Raw genomic sequence first — 22,054 nt, forward strand, 5'->3', positions numbered from 1 at the left:
AGGTCCTCTGGACATGCTGAATTTGGCTAAATGCTCTGCCTTGACTGAACCTTACCTCACCTGCTGCGGCGAGGTCATTTAGATTCAGGGCACCAGGCCCCACCTGAGGGAAGGCCAAGAGGGACGGAGCCCTGACTGCTAACTTCTTGGGGTTTGTTCTCGCTCTCCTTCCCCTCCCCCTCTGTTGAGGCTGGGAGAGGTGGTGGTGGCAAGCCCACCATCACCGGCTGAAGAAAAGGCACCCTCTGGGGCCAGCTCCACCTTCCCTCTCCTCCCTGTGGTGTCCACATAGAAGCTGTGGTCACTTTGGTCCTGCCCTGCTCTGACACCTGGCTTCAAGGTATAAAGAAAGTTCTAGATAAGAGGAACTGACATCCTTTTGGTGCTGAGGTGCTGAGGCCACCCTTCCTGGTCTGGAGGCAGAGCACATTTCTTCTTCCTATGGCTGTTGTTAAACTCTCAGACCCCACAAGGGGGAGGGGGGGTGGGCCAAACGGTCCTGATGCTGGGGCCATGGCCAGTTAAGGTCAAAACTGGGCCCTCGCCTCACTCACCTTTCCCACGCTGGGGATATCTCTGAAATGGGCATTTTGTGGACAGGTGGAAGGCGGGGTTCTTGAATTCACCTTCTGAAAAGGATGGAGCCTTGTGGTAAAGTTTCAGCCTGGAACAATCCTGTGTGAGGTGGCTTTACAGAACCAAAGCAAGACACAGAGGAGTGTGTTTCGGACAACTTCAATCTCTGGAACGTTCTGAGTGGCCGTGGCACTAAGAGGGGAACACGCCCTGTAGGAACAGTGGGATTTCCCAGGGAGAAGAGGAATATGAGGGAGCTAGATTTTTACCCCTTCTGAATCTAAGAGGGCTGGTAGGACTGCCTTATACCCTTTGAAATAGTTAGGATCATCCTAGTTGGAGATGAGGAAATGGGCTCAGAGAGGTAAAGTAACTTGCCCAAGGTCACAGAGCAGGTATGGGACAACTTAGCCATCAGCTCTCTCCCTCTGTCATCCTGCTCTGCATATGACAGAGGGAGAGAGCTGATGGCTAAGGGCCATGAAGAGGTCAGTTACTTGACTGCCTGAAGCAGCCCTGGTGGAAGGGAGTTAGCAAGGTCCCCTCTTCAGGGTGTGGCAGGAGATGAAGGGCCTTGTAAGCTTTTTTTTTTTTTTTTTTTAAGCACACCTTGATGGTAATTAGGCAGCAACCTGGTCTGAACAAGTTCATGAGCTGAGAAATCCTCCCTTCCAAAGACAAAGTCAGCATCATTTAAAAACCAGAGCTCTATTCCGCCCAAAAGAGAAAGTTTTAGCTAATATGGTATATTAATATTAAGCAGTTTGGGGGGGATGAAGGAGGATGAAGAGGGAGGGCCTCTGCCCAAGATAACCTCTTTCTAAACAAGAAACCTCACTGCAAATTTCCACTGCCTGCTTGCCAGACATGGAACACCCATCAGCCAGCCCATAAATCTGGTTCCTGCTGAAAGCAGGCATTCTGATCTTAACCAAAATCATCTGATGTGGGGGATTGTTTTGGGGATGTTTTGCTTTAAATTCCAGAATACCACACATTTGTTTTCCATTGTGTATGCCTAAGATGCCTGGTGACCACACACACACACACACACACACACACACACACTCACTCACTCACTCTTGTTTATACACTTTAGCCATGTGGACCAGCTAGCTCTCATTCCATCTGTGGGACCGGTTACCACTTGCCTGCATGGCCCTGAGTGGTGGGAGATGCCGCTTTGTTTAGACCTTTGAAGCCATGCATGTGGTGTGTGGACTGGCAGTGCTGGCAACAGGCACACCCAGCTCTGCTCAGTGAAATGGCCCTCCTTCCTCATCATGGGGCATTCTGAGCCCAAAGCCAGGGGAGGAGCGGGGCCAAAGGTCTCCAACTGCTGTGTCCAACCTATCATCCATCCCATCCCTTTGCCATGATCTCTGCCTTCATTTTGGGTCTCTTAATTATAGTTGCCATTTCACACATGGATTTCAGTTTATATGCAAATTTTGCAGATAAATACACTACAGTTCTGTAAATGTGTCTTCTCTTCCTTATGATTTTATTATGATTTTTTTTATTTTTTTATGATTTTATTTTTATTTATTTATTTTTAAAGATTTTACTTGTTTATTTGACAGAGAGAGAGAGAGCGGAAGCACAAGCAGAGGGAGTGGTAGAGGGAGAAGCAGGCTTCCCGCCAAGCAGGGAGCCCGATGTGGGGCTCGATCCCAGGACCCTGAGATCATGACCTGAGCTGAAGGCAGAGGCTTTAACCCATTGAGCAACCCAGGAGCCCCTCCTTATGATTTTCTTAATACTATTTTCATTTCTCGATTATTTTAAGAATGCAGCATATAATACATACACAGAGTATGTGCTAACAGTATCTTACCGTTATCCGTAAGGCTTCCGGTCAACAGTAGGCTATTAGTAGTAGAGTTTCAGGAAGGCAAATGTTCAAAAGAGATTTTTGACTGCACAGGGTTGGTGTCCCTAAACCCTGTAATGTTCAAGGGTTAACAGTATGCTCCTGGCCAGCTAGCCTGTAACTCTTGCTCTCCCCATACCCTGCCTGCAGCTCTTTGCCTGTACTCTTTAATTTTCACAACAGACCCACCAAGTAGGTAACATTTACTTTCATTTTTTAGCTGAGAAAACCTGGACACAGAAGCAGCTCGTCAGAGATCCCATAGCAAATAAGCAGCTGAGCGAGAACTTGAACCCCAGAGAGTCTGACTGCAAAGCCCAGATTCTCAATTGTTAAGCAGAACTGTCTCCTTGATCAGTGTCATTAATTTCAGAGCCAGAATTTTTCACTTTTGTCCTGTCTCCCTCCCAGCCATAGCTGATTGCATTTCAAAAGTGCACCTTATATCCTTAAAAGGTCTCGGAAGCCTACTTGAACTAGCAGAAGGCCCTACCTTCTCAGGACAGGAAGGCACCTGCCTCGGCCACCTGGCCTGGAGGCATCACTGACCCTGGCCTTTCTCTGAGGCCAGCTGCCCAACGAACAGAGTTGAGAGAGACAGAATGAGAGAGAGAGAGAGAGAGAGAGAGAATGCACTTCTTCTTGCTGGTCTGTGGCCCGAGAACTTCATCTATGCCCTTGCTGTACTGGCCAGAAAGTTGGTGTGGACACAGCACTGCTCTGGGAAACAGATTCCCCAGAGTCACTTGGCGTGTCCTTTTCTCATCCCAGCTTTGCTACTATGGCAAGCCTTGCAGTGCAGACACGGTTACAGCTGCCCACTGGCCACGGTCCTTGCATCCTGTACAGGAATGGCCCCAAGGGGAAGCCCAGAACCTCTGCCCTTCCCCCACAGCACCATCCTGCCACCAAAGGGCATGAGTGGGAATGACCACGGGCCTGTGTTACGGCCCTGGCTATGGGGTCCTGTGAGGCACCTGCCAAGGAGGAGGATAATGCCAGTTTCTCACCCTAACAGGCTCTCCCCAGCACGGGGAGAGAAGCTAATTTCTACTTGAAATAAGCTTTCTGGGTCTCTTAAGGGTTATCTGTCTTAGGGAGTCGGAGCTACTAGAATATGGTGGGAATGGGAGAAAGTAGAGCATGAGAAGAGGTTCTCAGGCTGGCAGAAAGAAAACTTTAGAAAGCCTAAGCGTAACAGTACGTATTTAAATCCACAGCCCTGTATCACGGGAAGCAATGGGAAGACTTCACACCGCATCGGGGAGAGCAGGAGAGAGTCTTAGTGGGAAGGGACAAGAAACAAGTTTCTTGTCTCTACGGACTGGAGCAGGGGGGCTGCTGTGGGGGTGAGGGGGGCTGCCCACTAGAGGGGGGCACTGATGTGAGCTGGGCATGAAAAATGGCACACCGCAACTGCTCACCTAGACGGGAAGAAGGGATGTTGATTTGAACCTGTGAATAATTATGTCTTAGCCCGTTTGGGTGGCTATAACCAATGACCATCGGTCAAGCAGCTTAACAACAAAAATTGTTTCTTACTGTCCTGGAGGCTGGGAAGTCCGAGATCAAGACACCAAAGACTTGGTGTCTGGTGGGGAATTGTTTCCTGGTCCACAGAGGGCTGTCTTCTCGCTATAATCTCAGATGGTGGAAGGGAGGGGGGCACACTCTGGGGCCTCTTCTTTTATAAGGGCACTAATCCCATTCATGAGAGCTCCAACCACATGACCTCATCACCCCTAAAAGCCCACCTCCAAATACCATTACACTGGGTTTTAGGATTTAACATATGAATTTTGGGGGAACACAAACATTCTAGTCTATAGCAAACTATCTTTTAAAAACACCAAAATTCTACTGACTTGAAAAGCAAGAGTTCATAAATATGATTTTGCTGATCTTTTTTTTTTTTTAAGATTATATTTATTTATTTGTCATGGGGGAGGGGGGTAGGGAGTACAATCAGAGGGATCAGCAGGCAGAGGGAGAAGCAGGCTCCCAGTGAGCAAGGAGCCAGGTATGGGACTCTATCCCATGACCCTGGGAGCTGAAGGCTCCCGACTGAGCCACCTAAGCGTCCGTCCCTTTGCTGATCTTTCTGTATAAAATTTTAATACATCAGGTTTTCATTTATCATGCTACTGCCTCAATCAATGTAGGCTTAAAGATAAAACTAGAACGCTATAGAAACCTGTTTTGAATTCAGTAAAACTGTCTGATTTACTTTATCATATTTTTAAGTCCCACGCAAGGGTCTTCTGCTATGATCCATGTGTTGTGGTGTTTTTATACTTGGAAACTGAAAAGCAGCTTATACTGGGAACAGAAGCAAGGGGCTGAGTCCTGAGCAATTTGGAGGCGAGGGTTTAGTAGAAGTCACGGGCCATTGGCCTGCCCGGCCTGAGAGGTGTTCACTGGAACCCGGAATGTACACTGAACACAACAGTAACAGGATTAAGCTTTGAAGAGTGACTTTCCTTCAGCAAGAGCCAGCAAGAGTCACTGTTTCATCATCCCTATACAGTGGCTGGCAAGAGGACTGAACAAGAAGGACCTTTAAAATCCAGATTTCTGATTTTTTTTCTCCAAGTCCATAGTCCCCACATCTCTCTACCCAGGGATCTTTGCCAGAATCAAATGAATCCAGGCCCCTCTCAGTCAGAGGGGTTCACCCTCCTCTGATATTCAACCAAATTGAATATCATCTCCCAGGAGTCCAAATCTCCAAACACCCCCCCCACAGCCCCTTCCAAAGCCTTTAAGGGCAAGGCCCTGGAAGGTTGGCTGTATCACTCTCCATTTGATGGGAAGGAGGTGGAGGGAAACAGAGAACTTGGTTCTTCCTAAACAAATACAAATCACCTGAACTATGGGAAAAACTAACCCAAGAAGCAAAACTTGGCGAGAAGCTCATAAAGTTGGATTCTTCATGTGGATCAGAAATACAGTACACTCATTAAATTAATCGAGAGTCAAAGCCACTCCTTGGGCAATGATTAAGCTGAGAGTCAGAGCAAGTATGGGTGGGGAAGCTGGCTCTCCAGTCCAGGCTGCTCTTGACCTTTGGGGAACTCACGCTTTCTCAAGTCACCCCGGATTCCCCCACACAGTCCCTGGGTGGTGGTGGTGAGGCCACCCCCGGCTCATGGCTGAAGCATGGGATTCAGAACAGAGAAGAGGTTGCTTGGAAACCAAGAGAGAAGAAAAACCAGTATGAGGCATTCATTGGCCTCCAGAAAAAAAAAAAAAGCAAAAAAAAAGGAGGCAAAAGCATTTTTCTGGAGGTGGGTCTCTGATTTTGTGGAATTCCCTAAAAAGGTTAAGGTCCATGAGCCTAGGACAATGGCACGCAGTACTTAAAAAGGATTCAGAATGAAGGACTTTTTGGGGGTGGCGGTGGTGGTTGGGGATGGGGGGGCGGACAGGAGTTGGAATTACAGGATGGATGTCATTATTATAAAATTATCTCATCTGGAGACAGGATGCTGCTTTCCTCAGCTGCATGCCATCACTTGATGGAAAATGAAAATGTCCCTGGACCAGCATTACTTTTTCCACAGAATGAAACAGGCAAGTGATCTGCAGTCAGACTTCAAAACATAAATGTAAAAAAAAGCGTATTGTTAAGATTAGCCCTTCTGGTCTCCTCAGTTGCAGAGGACATTTCCGAGTAGTTGAGAACATCGGGCTCTTGCCCAGAGTTTCAAAACCCCAGAATAAGTAAGTCACCGCTTTTTGGAAGCCAGGTATAGGACTCAATCCTTTGGAAGAGATGGAAAGAAGGTTTCTGCAGGGCTCTGGCTGAAAAGACCTGTGGCAGGCCCAGAGGCAATCCCACTGACCCCCCACGCCCCTCCCCTGCACCGGGGAGAGGGGAACGCAGAATAGAAACTCGCACCCCTCAAACTTCACTCTCTTCTTCCCAGCTGGACACAGGTCCGTCAAGAATACTTGTCTACCAAGGAGACAACAGGCCACAGAAGCCATGATGACCCAGGACCTCAGATCCGTAACCCTCACCTACAGCCAGGCACACCCAGCAAAGATTTAGGTTCTTCAGAAGAAAAGGGGCTTCTGCCAGTTGGAGGGGTATTATTAAGTTGCGAACTGTGTGACCCAAAGCCACACCTCCTCATAAAATTGAACTGAACCGGAAAACAAGCACACAAATCAAACACAGGACACCCAGCACTGCGTCTAACAGGAAGATTCCACATCTAATACAAAAGGGTGTGAGAACGCTGACTTGTGACGTTTGAAGCCACAGAAGACTCATTTAGCAGAGTTGGTTAGGTGTCCTGGCAAGGACGGCCCTCCATGGGCTGCTTATTCAAGTGGTTCCAAGTCCTCAAACCTCTTCCTTTGAGTACAGAAGAGTCAGGTCTGGAACGGTGCCATGAGCCACTCTGAAAGGACAGGGGTAGTGTTTGTGTAGAGGAATCCCCCTGCCCCCCAAAATCAGGAATCAGAGCTTTGCTGTTGACCACCACTGCAGGAAAAAGTGAGGGGCAAGCCGTCAAGATTCCCGGCAGGGGAGAGGTCCTCTTTTTCTTAGCAGATGCAGACACCTGGCCTCCTCTCACCTCTCCCCAAACCTGCCAGCCTCAGTACAGACACCGCCAGCTTTACCAGAGCTCCCGCTGTCTGTGTGCCAAAGGTGGGGAGCCATTTCAGGCAAGCGTCCCAGCTGCTTGCTCAGCCCAACGCAGAAGGCCAACCCCTTCTGGGGGAAGCAGCAAGTGGGGTGGGAGGGGCTTCTGCCCCTGTCTACACTGCTAGGTCTGTACACTGCCCAGGCCCAGAAGTCTGAGGTCTTAGGGTTTCTCTGCCGTGTAGTTTATTTTCAGAATTGGGGCCGCCCCACAGTCAAACGTGGAGCCGCACAAGAGATGGAGTGGGTGTCCTGGAGCAGGAATCATGGAGGTGGGGGGGGGGGATCACGAGGCTGGCCGTGATGCAGGAAGTCGGAAGGGGGCGGGGGGATGTGTGGAGTGTGGATGCCTGCCTACATCCCTGGTTTCAATTTCCACACTTCTTGGGGAAGGCCTCCTACCCTCCCCATGGCCTCAATCTACTTTCTCAACTGTGGAGTAATAGCGGCTTTGGCTGGAAGTTTACTGGGTCTGGCGCTAAGCTATGCCAAGGGCAGCCCATACATTCTCTCATTTAACCCACGGCAAGTCCTTGGCGTAGACACCAGCTCCGTCTGCTGGTGGCAGGGGAGGGCTGAATGTGTCATGCACCGACCAGTGGGCAGGACTACCACGGATTGCTGAGAGCCAGGAAAACAGAGAACCCTAAACAGAGGGACCCTATCCAGGGCGACAGAGGGAAATGTGAGGTCAACAGAAAAGAGACCAAGAATCAGGCCTCAGAGGTAAAGACCCAATTGTAAAAAATTGTAAAACCCATTGGTTTTACAGATGAGCAAACTGAGGTCTGAAACACAAAAGCCACTTCCCAGGATGTCAAAGTGACCTGAGGACAGAACTAGACTAATACCCAGGTCCCTGTCCAGATTTCCACTGTTTTTTTTTTTTGGGGGGGGGTAGATGGGTAGGCAAGATGCCCCAGAGGAAAATATAGAAACAACTGAGAGTCAAGAAGTTAGGGTTGTGGGATGTTAGACGAACAGACTGGTTGCTGGTCTGGCTGTGAGCATCAGAAGCCCTACTCAGGGAGGGTGGGCTCAGCTGTCAGGGGCTGAGGCCGGCGCAGACGTGTGCCATCTCCCCACCTTGATCATCCCACTGCTTCTCTCTCTAGGTCGCTGCTAGGCCACCCCTCCCAGCATCCTTTGTTCATGAGGTGTTGCTGGCTCCTGGCCTCACACTCCTGTTTTCCAAGGCCCGCATAAGATCCCAAATGCCAAGTTTAAAAATTCCTGGTCTCAAGAGAGAAAGGTAACCGGTGCCATTATTACAATCTGAGCCGTTCCCTTTAAAGGTATCTATGAGAGCTTGTTTTTGCCTGGCTGGGCATAGCAGCGGGTTGGGGTGGAAAGCAGACTGCACTTTAAGCCAACCAGACGTGGCTTTAAACTTACTCCTGATGCTATCCTGCCACATGACCCTGGATAAGTCACTTAACCTTTCTGGAGACTAGTTTCCTGGTCACTGGTACCATGGGGATAATGCTTCCTGCTCCGGCTTCTCATGGGACCTGGAAAAGGCCTTTGCAGACTGTAGAACGCTGCCCCAGTGGATCCTGATACTCCTTTATTCTAGCATCTCTTCAGGGACCTTAATACATACAGGCCTACTGAACAATCGTTAATTCAGAAAAATGTGGCTTACCCGTGCTGTCCCCCCTCCCCCAAGTCCACTACCAGGTCCCCTTGTTGGTTTCCTGATGGAGACAGAAGAGGATGGGACTTAAGTCAGGGACCCAGGGCTTATGGTATTGATTCGGTCTCCGGGATCCTGGGCCAATCACCCCACCCCTCTCTGGTTCTCTGATTTCTCACTGTGAATATCAGGGCTAGGCTGGATAATCACCAAAGTCATTCCTAATTGTGGACCCAAACACTTCCAGATTCAGTCATATCTGTTTCAGATGACGTGGCTGACCAGCAGCGCCTGGTCCAGGTAGGGGCAGCTCTGAATATGGGTGGGGTGGTACAGGCTGGAGACAATGAGACTGAGCAGATACCGAGGAGCACTGGAGCCTCTCATCAGGCTCCTGCAGGAGCCACATGGCAGAGGGTGTGTGTGTGTGTGTGTGTGTGTGTGTGTGTGTGTGTGTTTAATGAAGGCACATGGCAGTCTGTGGTTCCTCCCTGGCCCAAACCCCTGATGCAACCGAGGCAGATAACTGAGGACTAAGTAACAGGGTGGCAGGGGAGATTGTGCTGGGGAGGGGAGAGGAAGACTCCCCAAGGACAGGGGTGGGGTGGGGCGGGGCTACCCAGCCTTCTCACATTCTTTTCTGGTGCCAGAGGTTGGTGAGAGGAGGAAGCCCAGCCTGGGAGCCAGCTGGCTGGCTGCTGGGGGCTGGTGGGAACACAGGGAGGAAGAGTGCCCACTGCTGTGTGGGGTGGTCTTCCTAAAACAGGCCAAGTGTTGGACAGGGGTACATCTATGTGGCATCCTCACTAGAATATGTGCTGTGTATGGCAGGTCAGACTCTTAGCATCGGCTCAGGAGAGAGGATTAAAATCTCAAGAGGTTTGCCCCAAGGTTCGTGGGGACCCCGGTGACCAGCTCCAGGGGAACAGGTACAGTATATTTTTTGCTACAAGGCTCTGGTGGCATGCCTGTTTCTACAGCCGTCTCTCTAGTGGTACAGGAATGCCTTTCCAAACTCCTTCCTTAACTGCAAAGGAGCAAATGCCATCCATTTGTGTGCAGGGCATGGGGGCCTCAGACTCAGGACACAAAGGTTCCCTTTTCCTTGCTTCTTTCTGTCTCTGGGTGGTCCCTTAATCCCCCAAGAGAAGGTGCCTGCCTCAGGCTTTCCAGTTGCAGAAAGGCCGAGTGCGGCCAGCAGTGGGTGTCATGCAGCTCCCCAGCCCGGTGTCCTATCCAGGTGAACCACAGTCCGTGGCCCCGCCCAGGCACTGGGTGGGCTGGCACAGGGGTGTAGGCCAGGCTGGAGGACCCGGGCTAGCAGTAGGCGGAGGGCACCTGATCTTCCCTCGGAAATGGGGAAACACAAGACTAAAAGCGCCAACAGGCATTTGCCCCACCTCTTCCCAACTCTCCCAGAGTTCTCTCCAGTTCAGATACTTATCGCCTTTGGGGGAAAAAAAAAAAAAATCAAGACAAGCTAGTCTTTCAGGTAGTTTCGAGGGAGTTCCGACTTTCTCACGGCGGGCTCAGAATCAAGCCTGCAGGCACCTCCTGGAGGGTGGAGGGGGTCTCCCACTCTCACTCAGGGACGCGTTCCCAATCCTCCCTCCCTCTCCCTTTCCGGTGTAAAAGTGTCAACAGCTCTGGGCTGAGCTCTCCTCGCCCCACTGAAATCCTCAGAGCGCCCGCATCTCCCCCCATGCCCTCCTCGCGGCCCCGGCCACTTGTGAGACCCCACCCAGATCGCGACCTGTACTGCCCGCCACAGTCGTCCCTGGCCAGGGCCTGAAGTTCCCAGAAGAAGGGTGCTCCGTTTCTCCTTGCCGCCTTCCCCTCCCGCACTCGGAGGGGCTGGGGGAGGGGAGGGAGCAGACGCCAACCGCACCCCAAACCCTCGGCGAAAAAGAGGGCTAGGGCCGGTCTCCCCGCCCCAGCTCCCTAGAGCCCCCCGCGCTCCGCTGCCCGGCTCGGGTTCGGAGGAGCCCCTACGATCGTGCCCGCCCCGCTCGTCTCCGGACCCGGTCGAGGAGCCAGCTGGCGGCCGCGGTGCCCTTTCTCCTCCCGCCCGGAGTCCACCCGGCGCGGGGAGTGCCAGTTACCGGCAGCCCCGACCGCGGACAGGGTCCCCGGGATGAACAGGTGGCTCCGGAGAGGAGCGCGGCGGTTGGCGCTCACTCACCCAGAAGATGAAGTTAAATCCGAAGAGCAGGTATTTGATGCACTTGGTGCCTCCTTTGACCGGCATGGTGCGGGCTAGACTGGCCTGGGCCGGACCGGTGTGGAACTGGGGGCGCGCGCGGCCGGGACGAGGGTTTGCAGACTTGGGACCGGGGCTTCGGCGGCTGCGGGCTGGCCTCCGGGCTGCACTTTTAAAAGTGCCACTCCTTACTGAGTCCAGTGGCTGCGGTGCGCATGTGCCGTGGACCCCGCCCCCGGCCGACTCGGCCCCTGGCCCCACCTGCCCCGCCTACGCCCAGAGGCCGGCTCCCGCCCGGCTTCCGGGCGGTACTGGGGCTCAGCGGTCTTGGAGCCCGCACTGCCCTTTCCTCTCTTTCCTCCCGGCACAGCCCTCTCGCTCACCTTCGTTGGCCCGACCCTCCTTCCCGCCGCCGACCTCCCCCTTTCCTCTCAACAGCCCCGGGATCATTCCAGACTGCTCGCTCCCCTCCTCCTCTCCGCTTTTACCTAAGAGTTCTGTGGAAGCCTTGCCCTGAAGTTCCCGCTTTGTTGATTCTTATCTCCCTGCCTGAGCCCTCTGCTACCGGAGACCTTTCTTGGGTCGTTGGGGGTTGGGGTTGGGATCCAGTCCCCTTACTCCAGGCGGCTGCCCTCCGAGTGAAGGCTCTTCTTGCTCTGTGCTCGATTTGAAGGGGAGCCGCCGGCCTTTATTTCTCCTTGAGGCGGCTACTTGCAAACTTTGGTTCACGGAGTACACTCTTTACTTGGCATCTCACTCTGTGGAACAGGAATTAGCAACTGGCAGTCCAGGCGGCAAGAGAGGATGGAGGGTTATGGGAGTAATTTTCAAATATGGTTCCTGAACAGTAATATGGCTGAGGAAGTCGAGGGGTCCTGCGGTGCTTCCTGGTCTTGGGGTTCAGATGCCCTGAGAGAAGAGAGAGTTCCTATCCAGGCTTCTGTTCTCACCTCTACTCCCCAGCACCTTTCCTCTTGCCCTTTGACCTCTACATGCTGAGTTCTGATCCCATTTCTCCTGGGCTCCACAACTTTCTGTAGCTCCCCACATTCAGTGACCTGAGTCGAAATTACCCATCTGACATTCTGTTCCTCATCTTGTGTCTATGCTGAATGCTGCTCTTCCCGGCACTCCCTGCCCTACTCAGCTCCCCACCTCTGTGTGGCCTTGCCCTGCCTGTGGCATGTGGTGTGGGCCTTCTGACTGCCTGGCCCTACCTCTTCAGTTGGAGAAACTCCTCTCCTGTTTCTCACCAAAGGATGAGGAGATTCCTTCTGCTTTTGAAGTCCCGAAGCCCCTTTGTATTTTTTTTTCCCCAAATGAAGTTTCCCTTACAAAAGCAAGAAACATCAGAAAATACCAACAAGCAAAAAAGGAGCCTAACTCAAATTTCACCCACTAGAAACAGAGGGTGTCGCCCTTTGTAGCTCTGATTTTGCTTTTTATTATCACTCTCAGTTGTTTCATTGATTTGTTCAAAAACATTTTCATGTTCTACTCCTAAGGGGGCTCCTTAGCTGCGTATCCAGGGCAGGAGTGGAGGGACTCAGGTGGCCAGACAGTGGGGGAGAGTACTGTTTGGGGCTTGGAGATAGGCTTGGAGGCTGAGGGAGCTCCGAGGAGGGGCCTCTGACACAGACTGGGAAGTGATGCTGCAGAACCAAAGGGAAAGTTGTTTCACAGGAGAATTTTCTGGCAAAGCCTGGGTCCCTGGGGCTCTCTGGGGTCTGGGGTGGAGCTCACAGCTGGGGGAGGTATGTGGAAGGTCAAGGTGGAGACCCAGGGGCTGGGGTGAGGGGGAGCCTCCCCTTGCTGTGTGATTTAGGTTGAGGGTTACCTATATTTTAGGCCGTTGGGTGGGGAGGGCAGGAGGTGCAGGCAGCAAGCCCCTTGGGGATAAGGACTAGTGTTTGTCTGTCCCGACCTCAGAGCTTTGGGGGATTATGAGGAAGGTGACAGGCGATGTGTTGTAACCGGGCCCTGCAACTGGGTAGTGTGAGGGGAGCATGGGACACAAAAGGTGAGGTGGGAACATGTGGAGAGCAGTCAGGAGGCCCTAGGAGAGGTCAGGTGAGAGACAGAGAGAAGTGAACAAGATGGGGAGATGGGGTATAGGCTGGAGAGTGCAGCAAAACCAGAAGAGAGGACTCTGTGTGTGTGTGTGTGTGTGTGTGTGTGTGTGTATGTGTGTGTGTGTGTGTGTGTAGGCGGGAGGGGGGGCTGGATCTCAGCCAGAACAGCTGGAGCCAGATGATGGGGAACTCCATTCACGTGTTCTAAGGCTTCTTGGGAGCCTGCTGTGATGAGGAAAGAGAAGCTTCGAGCCAGAGCCGGGTTCCCCTCAGTGTTGCACAATACTAGGAGCGAGGGACTGCAGGAATTTTGGTAATGCTTCACCTTCGTCACTCGCCCTAATCTAGTGTCCACTGAGGATGGTTGGGGCCGGGCAGTATGTGGGGGTGGTAGGAAATCAGACAATGTCCCATTGTGCTGCTCTGAGGCAGAGGCCACCTACCTAGGGAGAAACAGGTCGGAGGGAAAGAGGATTTTATCTTTTGGTATTCTTCTCTCCTCTCCTCCCCTGCTCCCCCCACCTGTTAACCAGTGCAGGTGGCAGGAGAGTTCAGTAACTATTAAGCTTATACTAGAAACCCCTTCTCAGGGTAATGTGCGTATTGAATGAGGTAGTCCTGTAGGAGGGCTTAGTTCAGTGCCTGGCACACAAGTGAGCAAGAAATGGGAGCTGTTGTTACCGTTACTGTTACAGAAGCAATGGGGCGGGGGTATGGTGCAGCTCCAAATTACATACAATCAAGGGGGTCCTTATAACGTGAGTGTGGCCATCTGAAGTCTTAACCCGACCCTTTGGTTTATTTTGGACAAGTCACTTGCTGTCTCTGGGTGTCAGGCTGTTCACCTGTAGAATGGGCACTTTGGGTTAGGAGATGGCGGGGTGCCCTCCATCTGACAATCCATGGTGCAAAAAGCTTCTGGGCCAAAGTGTGTTTATTATGGGCAGTTCTATGGGTAACCAGGAAAGGGAGAGATGGAAAAAAATGTGGTTTGCTGCAGTTGGAAGGGGAAAATTTGGGTAAGCCCCTGAGTCAGAGATCACATGGAGGCAGAGAGGGCTTCCAGGCTTTGTGGTGCTGGGAGTGGGAAACTTTCCCTCCCTTCCCTCGGGGCATCCTGTTTCTGGAAAAACCCCGGTTGGGGCTGAAGGCCCACTTTGGCTTTTGTGCGCCCCCTGGTGGTAAGGTTTGAAACCTCCGGGGCAGGCGAACTAATGACCTGCCACACCCATCTCCCCGGGACTGCTCATCTCTCCAGCCAGGGGTGCAACAGGCAGGACCCCCGCTCTCACTGGGCGCTCTCTGCCCTCCTAGACACCCCACCAGGGATCATTTGGGGACTTGTTTTCTTCCTGCTGCTGCTGCTGCAGCAGCATTTCACCATGCTGACCGTACCTTCTTTCTAGACATTTCTCCCTTGGGTGTCCCTGGTGCTACATGTACCATCTTGGTTCACTCCCTTAACTTCTAGAAACTTCTTTCCTGCTCCTCTTACTAAGGTCAAATGCCACCACTTTCATGAAGAACACCCCAGTCTTTTCCTCCATGGATTACCTTGTTTCAATCTCCCTCATGCTGACTCATTGACGTTCGCCTTGTTCTCTTGTGGCTTCACAGTTTGGTGGTAAGCTCCTCTAAAGTAAACTTCACCTGATTAATTTCTGTGTTTTCCGTAGAACCCAGTCCCTTGCTGGCCCATCAGGCCCTCTGCAAACATGTGTGGAGAAGCTGCAGAGGAGTGAGCCTTCCTCGGGCTTTGTGTCTCTGCCCCCCTCTCAGCTCTCACTTGGCACTCGCCCCCTCTCACTTTCTCTCTTTGGAGCTGACCTCTCCCTAAACTCATCATGGTAACAGAGGGCCTGTTGGGCATTTCCACTTTAATGGCCCCTCACGTCCGAACCCCCCAAAATCTGTGAGGAGGTCACCCTGCGTGCCAGAGGGCTTTTTGCACAGGTAATTAAGTTAAGGATCTTGAGATGGGGAGGTTATCCTGGCTTATGTTGGTGGGCCAGGTGTGATCAGTGGGAGTCCTATGAGAATAGACAGAAGGTCAGAGCCAGAGAAGGAGATTTGAAGGCGGAAGCAGAAGGCTGAGTGATGTGGGGCCACGTGCCAAGGAACGCAGGCAGCTGCTTCCAGTAGCTGGCGGCAGCGAGGAAGCCGATTCTCCTCTAAGGCTGACTGAAGGAACAACTCATTTTAGACTCCAGGCCTTCAGGACTATAAAATGATGTGTGTTATGGTAAGCCACTCAATGGGTGGTAATTTGTTACAGAAGCAATAGGAATCTCAAAACAAATATCCAGATCAGAGTTCATGACCTTGAGAGCCTCCCTGCTCCGGAGGTCATTCTCCTCACTGTCTCATCCGTCAGCACGGAGATTCACAGCACCTGTGACTGCTTCTGCCTCCAGTCCCACACCTGCCTCTCGAATGTGGGTCTTGCTTCTGGGAATCTCTCCCACCGCTCCTGGCAGTGGCCACAAGGCTGCCCAATTTAGAGATAAGGAAGCAAGCCGAAGAAGGAGGTGTTGGTAATTTATGGCCAAAGATTGGGTCTTGGGCCTTCTGCTGCCAGCTCTGAATTTCTCAGCCTTCATTCCACCTGTCCCCTGTAGGCCAGGCCCTCAAAGCTCTTTCCTCAACCCAAACAACCGTTCCACCCTCTTCCTGACCCCCTGTCTTCACTTGTCCAGTCTGAACACATCGCTCGACCCATTGCCTTGCACCATCGCTGGGCTTGGGCTGCTCTGGGCTCCTCTTCTCCCAGCCACACCTTTGCATTGCATTAAACATGCACCCAGTCAACGTGGGACCACCTGTGTTTAGTGCGCAGTCCCTGAAGATGCCATGGAGAGCTGGAGGAGGGAGGACCCCTCAAAGGCCAGAGAGCACCGATCTAAAAACCCTTTCTGGGTGTCTCTTTCTGCAAGCTCCCATTCCGTGGCAGCCGCTCCTGCCTTGCCCCACCCCCAGCCCCCACCAGCCAACCTTCTGTCCATGAGCAGCGGTGAGTACTCACTGGGCATTTCCAGTCTGTATTCTCCACCCCCACTTCCCCAGCTCCGCAAAGCAAGTGTATTTCTCAGGATCTGTCCTCTGTAGGCGACTGAGGGGCGGGAGAGGTTGGAGGTAATGAATATTTAATATACTTTGTAGTACTCCTGAAGCTTTGCTTTGTTCTTTCCTACTCATTTTTCCTGCTTGAAAACCTCCTAACTCCCCCTACATTGACACTGTTTTTCTGAGCACTTTCACCTTCCAACAGACTAGAGACTTCTTTTCTCTCTCTCTTTTTTTTCTTTTTAAAGATCTCATTCATGTTTTTGAGAGGGAGAGCCAGAAATGGGGAGGGGAAGAGGGAGAGAGAGAGGGAGAAACAGATTCCCTGCTGAGCAGGGACCCTGATTTGGGACTCAGTTCCCAAGACCCTGGGATCATGATCTGAGTCGAAGGCGGACGCTTAACCAACTGAGCTGCCCAGGCGCCCGAGTGGAGACTTTTCTTGGTATGGGTCCTGTTTATGGGCTGCCTCTTCCTGCTGGAATTTAAACCCCACTAGAGTGGACAGTTTGAACTGTCCTGCTCGGAGATGTGTCCCCAGTGCCTTGAACAGTACCTGACACACAGTAGGTGCTCAGTAAATCTGTATTTATTGAATGTACAAAAAGCTGATGTTCCAATTCTAAACTCCTCACAAAAGCCCTTTGCCCTCTTGTCTTAATGGATTGATATTTACAATTCTGTCCATGTTCTTGGAGCCTGTGTGCACTCCCACATCTAGACCTAAGTTCCCACTTCCTCTGTCCTCAGCCCCAGTCCCAGCTTCTGGCCCAGGCCCTTCCTCCTCTCTTGCCCTGTATGCAGCTGACCCGGCTTTGGGGCCACTGGGGCCTCCCCCTGCCCCAGTACCCTTGGTCACATCAGTCTGTTCTGTCCCCCTCCACCCCAGTACTCTTGTAGGTATTTCTTTCTGAGTTACCTGTTAGACTGTACCCGGACATTGTCCTGGATGGTAACATGACATCTCATGCGTCTTAAAAAAAAAAAAAAAAATCTCAACTAGATTATCAGCTCCTGGGGTGCCCACTGTAGGCACTCTGGAGTTACTCAGTGAAAAAATAGTCCAAAGAATAACACTTGGATGGCACGTGTGATGTGCTAGGGGGCTGTTTTAGCTGCTAGATAAGCTCACTGAGCCTGCAAATGGCCCCATGAGGTTGATAGACTTATGATCTTTATTTTACAAATGGGCAAACTGAGGCACAAGGAGGTTAGTGAACTTGTTAGGAAGCAGCAGAGTGAGGATTTGAACTCAGGTGGTCCAGCTCCAGGGTCCAGGTGCTCACCTGCCTCTTCACAGGGTAAGGGGCTGTGTTAACACTGGCACTGTTCTTTACTGTTTTTTTTTTTTTTGCCTTTGATCATGGAGGAGGGTAACACCCTGAGGGCAGTGTCATCCTGAAAGTGCCTCTGAGCAAGCTGACTCTTCGAGCACAGGTGGTATTTGCACCTGGGCCTGCCTTTCCGAGCCTCCCTTTCCACAGCTGTGGGAACAGGAGACTTGCTGCATTTTCCGTACTTCACTGAGTGGGGATGGCTGCTGACTTCTGTTCTGGGTGGGGGTTCTGGAATCGGGCGGAGGATCGGAGACCGGACACAGGCTCCTCGCAGAGGGGCAGTGTGTGTGTGTCTGTGTGTGTGACCTGGGACCTTAGTGTGTGGGTTCAGGCAAGTACGGACAGGTGAATTATAGTTAGGGAGAAATAGGGTTAAGAAGCTGTCACTAGGGGCGCCTGGGTGGCTCAGTCAGTTGGACGTCTGCCTTCAGCTCGGGTCATCATCCCGGGGTTCTGGGATTGAGCCCCACATCGGGCTCCCTGCTCGGTCAGGAGCCTGCTTCTCCCTTTCCCTCTGCCTGCCACTCCCCCTGCTTGTGCAGGGGGAGTCTCTCTCTGTCAAATAAATGAAAATCTTAAAAATAAAGATAGGGGCACCTGGGTGGCTCAGTGGGTTAAGCCGCTGCCTTCGGCTCAGGTCATGGTCTCAGGGTTCTGGGATCGAGCCCCGCATTGGGCTCTCTGCTCAGCAGGGAGCCTGCTTCCCTCCCTCCCTCCCTCCCCCGCTCCCCCGCCTCTCTCTGCCTGCTGCTCTGCCTACTTGTGATCTCTCTGTCTGTGTCAAATAAATAAATAAAATCTTAAAAAAAAATAAAAACAAAAAGCAAAACAAGCTGTCACTAGTGTCCACCTGGGACCCACGGGGAGGTTTCAGAGAGAGAGAATATGGCCACAGAGTCACTGCCCGCAACCGCACAAGATAGGAGGCCCCTGGCCATCTGATGTGGGCTGATGCCTGTCACCTATTTCCCCTCTTCAGCTCCTTATATGCTCTGGCCGTTTTGCACTACTTTTCTTTTTTTTACTTTCTCTCTCTTTCTTAATAGCTTAAAACAAATTTTTTTTTGAAATTACTTTAAGTTTATAGAAAATTTGCCAAAATAGTACAGCTTCCCCCAACATCTTACATAACCATGAGGTATTTGTCAAAACTAAGAAGTTAACATGGGTACAGGACTATTAACTGAACTGCAAATTTTATTCTGATCTCACCAGTTTTTCCACTAATGTCCATTTCCTGTTCCAATACCCAATCTAAGATCCCACAGTGATGTAGTATTGTGTATTCCTTTTAATTCTCTGAATTCACTGGGCTCATTCCCATCCATTTGCCTTTGGGCCTGTCATTTCCTTTGTCTACAGTAACTTTCCCATTCACAGCAAACTTATACATCCTGCAGCAACCCTTCTGCTGGGTTAGAAATAATGTGGGGCACTTCGTAGCAGTGGGATTTGGGGATCTGGCCATTGTGCAGTATTAAGGAGTGGGGAAATTGCCACTGCCCTTTCCACACTGAGGATCTCATTTGACTCTCGGTTGGGTTTTCTGCATCCTTCTTTACGCCCATGCAAGCAAATACTAACATATATTACTGTTCACTCCACTCTCCCCCAGCCATGGTTCCTCAAGGTCCACAGGTGACTTTCCCCAGGACAGTGCAGGCAGCTGGTGGCAGAGCGAGAACCTGAACTCAGGTGTCCAAGTTCCAGTTTCTTCTGACTGTCTCTGTGCTCCACGCTTTGCCTGTCTCCACTGTCCCCGGTTGTCCAATCTGGGTGGGCTTTGGTACAACACTTGGCTCAATTTGGTGGACGGTGAGCTTCCTGTGGTGTCTCACCACCATGCGTATTTAGAATGATTTTATCACCCTTGGCTTTGGGGGTTTTCCTCAGGTTACTCCAAGCTAGATTGTGGCTTCTGTCCCCACCCCCCTTCCATCCACCTCCGCCGAGCAGGCCAGGAAACCCCCCAGAATGCCAGGCCCCTGGGCTCCCTGACTCTGTCTGCCACCTGGAACTTTGGTGGGCTTTCTGCCACCCCTCATCCTCAAGGGTGGACCTTGAGTCTCCACTGCTTGGGGGCTTTCTTTCAACCCCCCCACATTTGGGGGGCCCTAACCCTCCCTTAAGCATTAGGTTCAGATTTTCCTCTAAATTTAACTTTAGATGATTAAAAGATAAAGACATAAAAGAGTAGGGAGGGAGAAGTGTCCCTTCTGGAAATTGTTCTAGATTAAAAGATTAAGGAGTCCTGTCAACTAAGGGGAACATGTGGGCCTGGTTGGAATCCTCCTCCAACCATACCAATGACTAAAAAAAAAAAAATTTTTTTTGTAGGCAACTGGGGAAATTTAAATATTGTCTAAGTATTAGATGATATTAAGGACATGCTGTTAATTTTTTTAGGAGGATGATGGTGTTGTGGGATATTTTTGAAAAACCCTATCTCTTAGAGATTCATCTTAAAAAACTTCTTTTTTTTTAAGATTTTATTTATTCACTTGACAGACAGAGATCACAAGTAGGCACAAAGGCAGATAGAGGGAGAGGAAGGGAAGCAGGCTGAGCAGAGAGCCCTACGCGGGACTTGATCCCAGGACCCTGAGATCATGACCTGAGCCAAAGGCAGAGGCTTTAATCCACTGAGCCACACAGGGGCCCAATCCTGAAATTTTTAAGGCTAGAATGATCTTGTGCCTGGGACTTGCTTTATACTTCTCAGCCCCTTCCCCAAAAGTGCGGAGGCGAATGACATAAGAATGGAAAAATGGTGGTAATTGTTGATGCACGGTGATGGGTACATGGAGATCATTATACTTGTCTCTGTGTCTTGTGTGTATTTGAACCCTTCCATAATGACAAAAGACATCTTCTTTGGACCTCTCCATCCTCTACCAGTCTAGCCCTCCTCCAGGAATGAATACCGGTTTTTATGCACGGTTCTTTATGCAAATACTCATGTATTATGACTCACTCCCTTTCCCCACCATTTTTTGGCACCTCGCTCCTGGTGCATTTGCCTTTTCCCACCTTTATTATATGCAGTAGGCAGAATAACGCCTCTCTCTGCAAATGTCCACATCCTTATCCCCAGAACCTGTTCCTATGTTACTTTATGTGGCAAAAGGGACTTTGCAGATACGATTATGATTAAGAGCTTTGAGATGGGAGATTATCCTGAATTGTACAAGTGGACCCAGTCTCATCCCATGGATCCTTAAAATCAGAGCCGTGGTCCTGGCTGTCATCCGAGGGAGATGTGACAAAAGGTCAGAAAGACAGGAGAGGGCTGGCTTTGAAGCTGAAGGAAAGGAACCCAAGCCAAGGAATGAGGATGGTCTCGAGCAGCTGGAAGAGGCAAAGCCCCCAGAACCAGGAGCACAGACCTGCCGGCACCTTGATCTCAGTCCAGTGAGACCCACGTGCCAGACTTCTGACTTCTCTACGTGTGTTGTAATGGGTCACAGCACCATGGGAAACTCCCGCCTTCTATCTTGGAGACCTTTCTGTATTGGTACAGATGGTAGCATCATCAGTTCCTTGTATGACACACTGGTTCTGAAGTCTCACCGATCTGGGCGGGGGTCCTGGCTCTGTCACACAGAAGCTGTGCTATTCTGGGAAAGTTACATCACCTCTCTGAGCCGGTCTCCTTATCTGTAAAAAGGGAGTAAGAAAGGGCACCTGGGTGGCTCAGTCGGTTGAGCATCTGCCTTCAGCTCAGGTCATGATCCTGGAGTCCTGGGACAGAGCCTGCATTGGGTTCCCTGCTCAGCAGGGAGTCTGCTTCTCCCTCTCCCTCTCCCTCTGCCCCCAACCCCCTTGAGTCTGCTTCTCCCTCTGCCCCTCACCCCGCTCTTGTTTTCTCAAATAAATAAAATCTTAAAAAAAGAAATAAAGGGGAGTAATAAGAGCACCTGTGTCATAGTGTTGCTTTGAGAGTTAAATCGTACAGGGCATGCAACACATCAAGCACAGTGCCTGGCAGATTGAGGGCACTAGGGGACCCTGGCAGGTTCCCGTGCTGCTCCCACCCGGCATAGCTTCTCTGAGGGATCAGTTCCTCCAGGGTCCCCCGTAATGACCCAGTAGTCAGCTTGGCGTGAGCTCACCCCTCCTCAGGCCGGGCCCCCTCCTATGGGGTAGTTGTGGCTGTTGGAAAAATTTGCACCCTGCCTGTAACTGAATCTATGTTCTGCCCTCTGGGGCTGCATGGAATGAGTTTGCTTCCCCTTCCACACAGCAGCTCTTCTGCCTTTTACATGAGTGTGGGGGTGGCAGAAAGGTTGGGTATGGGAGGGCACTCACTTGCTGGGTGGGCCTGGGGTTGTGTGAGTCTTTTCTGTTTTCATCATCTGTAGAAAAGGAACAAAAACACCTACATTTTAGGATCATTGCGGGACCCTATGGAAAATATCCCACACATAGTAAAGTTCAGCAAATTTGGCTTTCCTTCTCTCCCGCTCTAGACCACACCTTCTGGGTTCTTTTTATTTTATTTTTTTAATTTCTTTTCAGTGTTCCAGAATTCATTGTTTATGCATCACACCCAGTGCTCCATGCAGTATGTGCCCTCCTTAATACCCATCACCAGGCTTGGCCCCACCCCCTCGGGCTAGTGGGGAGTGCAGGGTGCTGACCTA

General features: G+C 51.2%; 1 protein-coding gene across 1 annotated transcript in view; it reads right to left on the reverse strand.

Moving 5' to 3' along the window:
* Positions 1 to 11,131, reverse strand: part of CD9 (CD9 molecule) — a 31,628-nt gene extending 20,497 nt beyond the window's left edge. Inside the window, exon 1 of the mRNA XM_032874807.1 lies at positions 10,922 to 11,131. Coding sequence (XP_032730698.1) covers positions 10,922 to 10,987 — 66 coding nt within the window. The 5' untranslated portion in view covers positions 10,988 to 11,131. The remainder of the gene's footprint in view (positions 1 to 10,921) is intronic.
* Between the last annotated feature and the right edge of the window lie 10,923 nt (positions 11,132 to 22,054).

This window comes from Lontra canadensis, unplaced genomic scaffold (assembly GCF_010015895.1).
Source record: "Lontra canadensis isolate GAN:19392208 unplaced genomic scaffold, GSC_riverotter_1.0 scaffold53, whole genome shotgun sequence".
NCBI lineage: Eukaryota > Metazoa > Chordata > Mammalia > Carnivora > Mustelidae > Lontra > Lontra canadensis.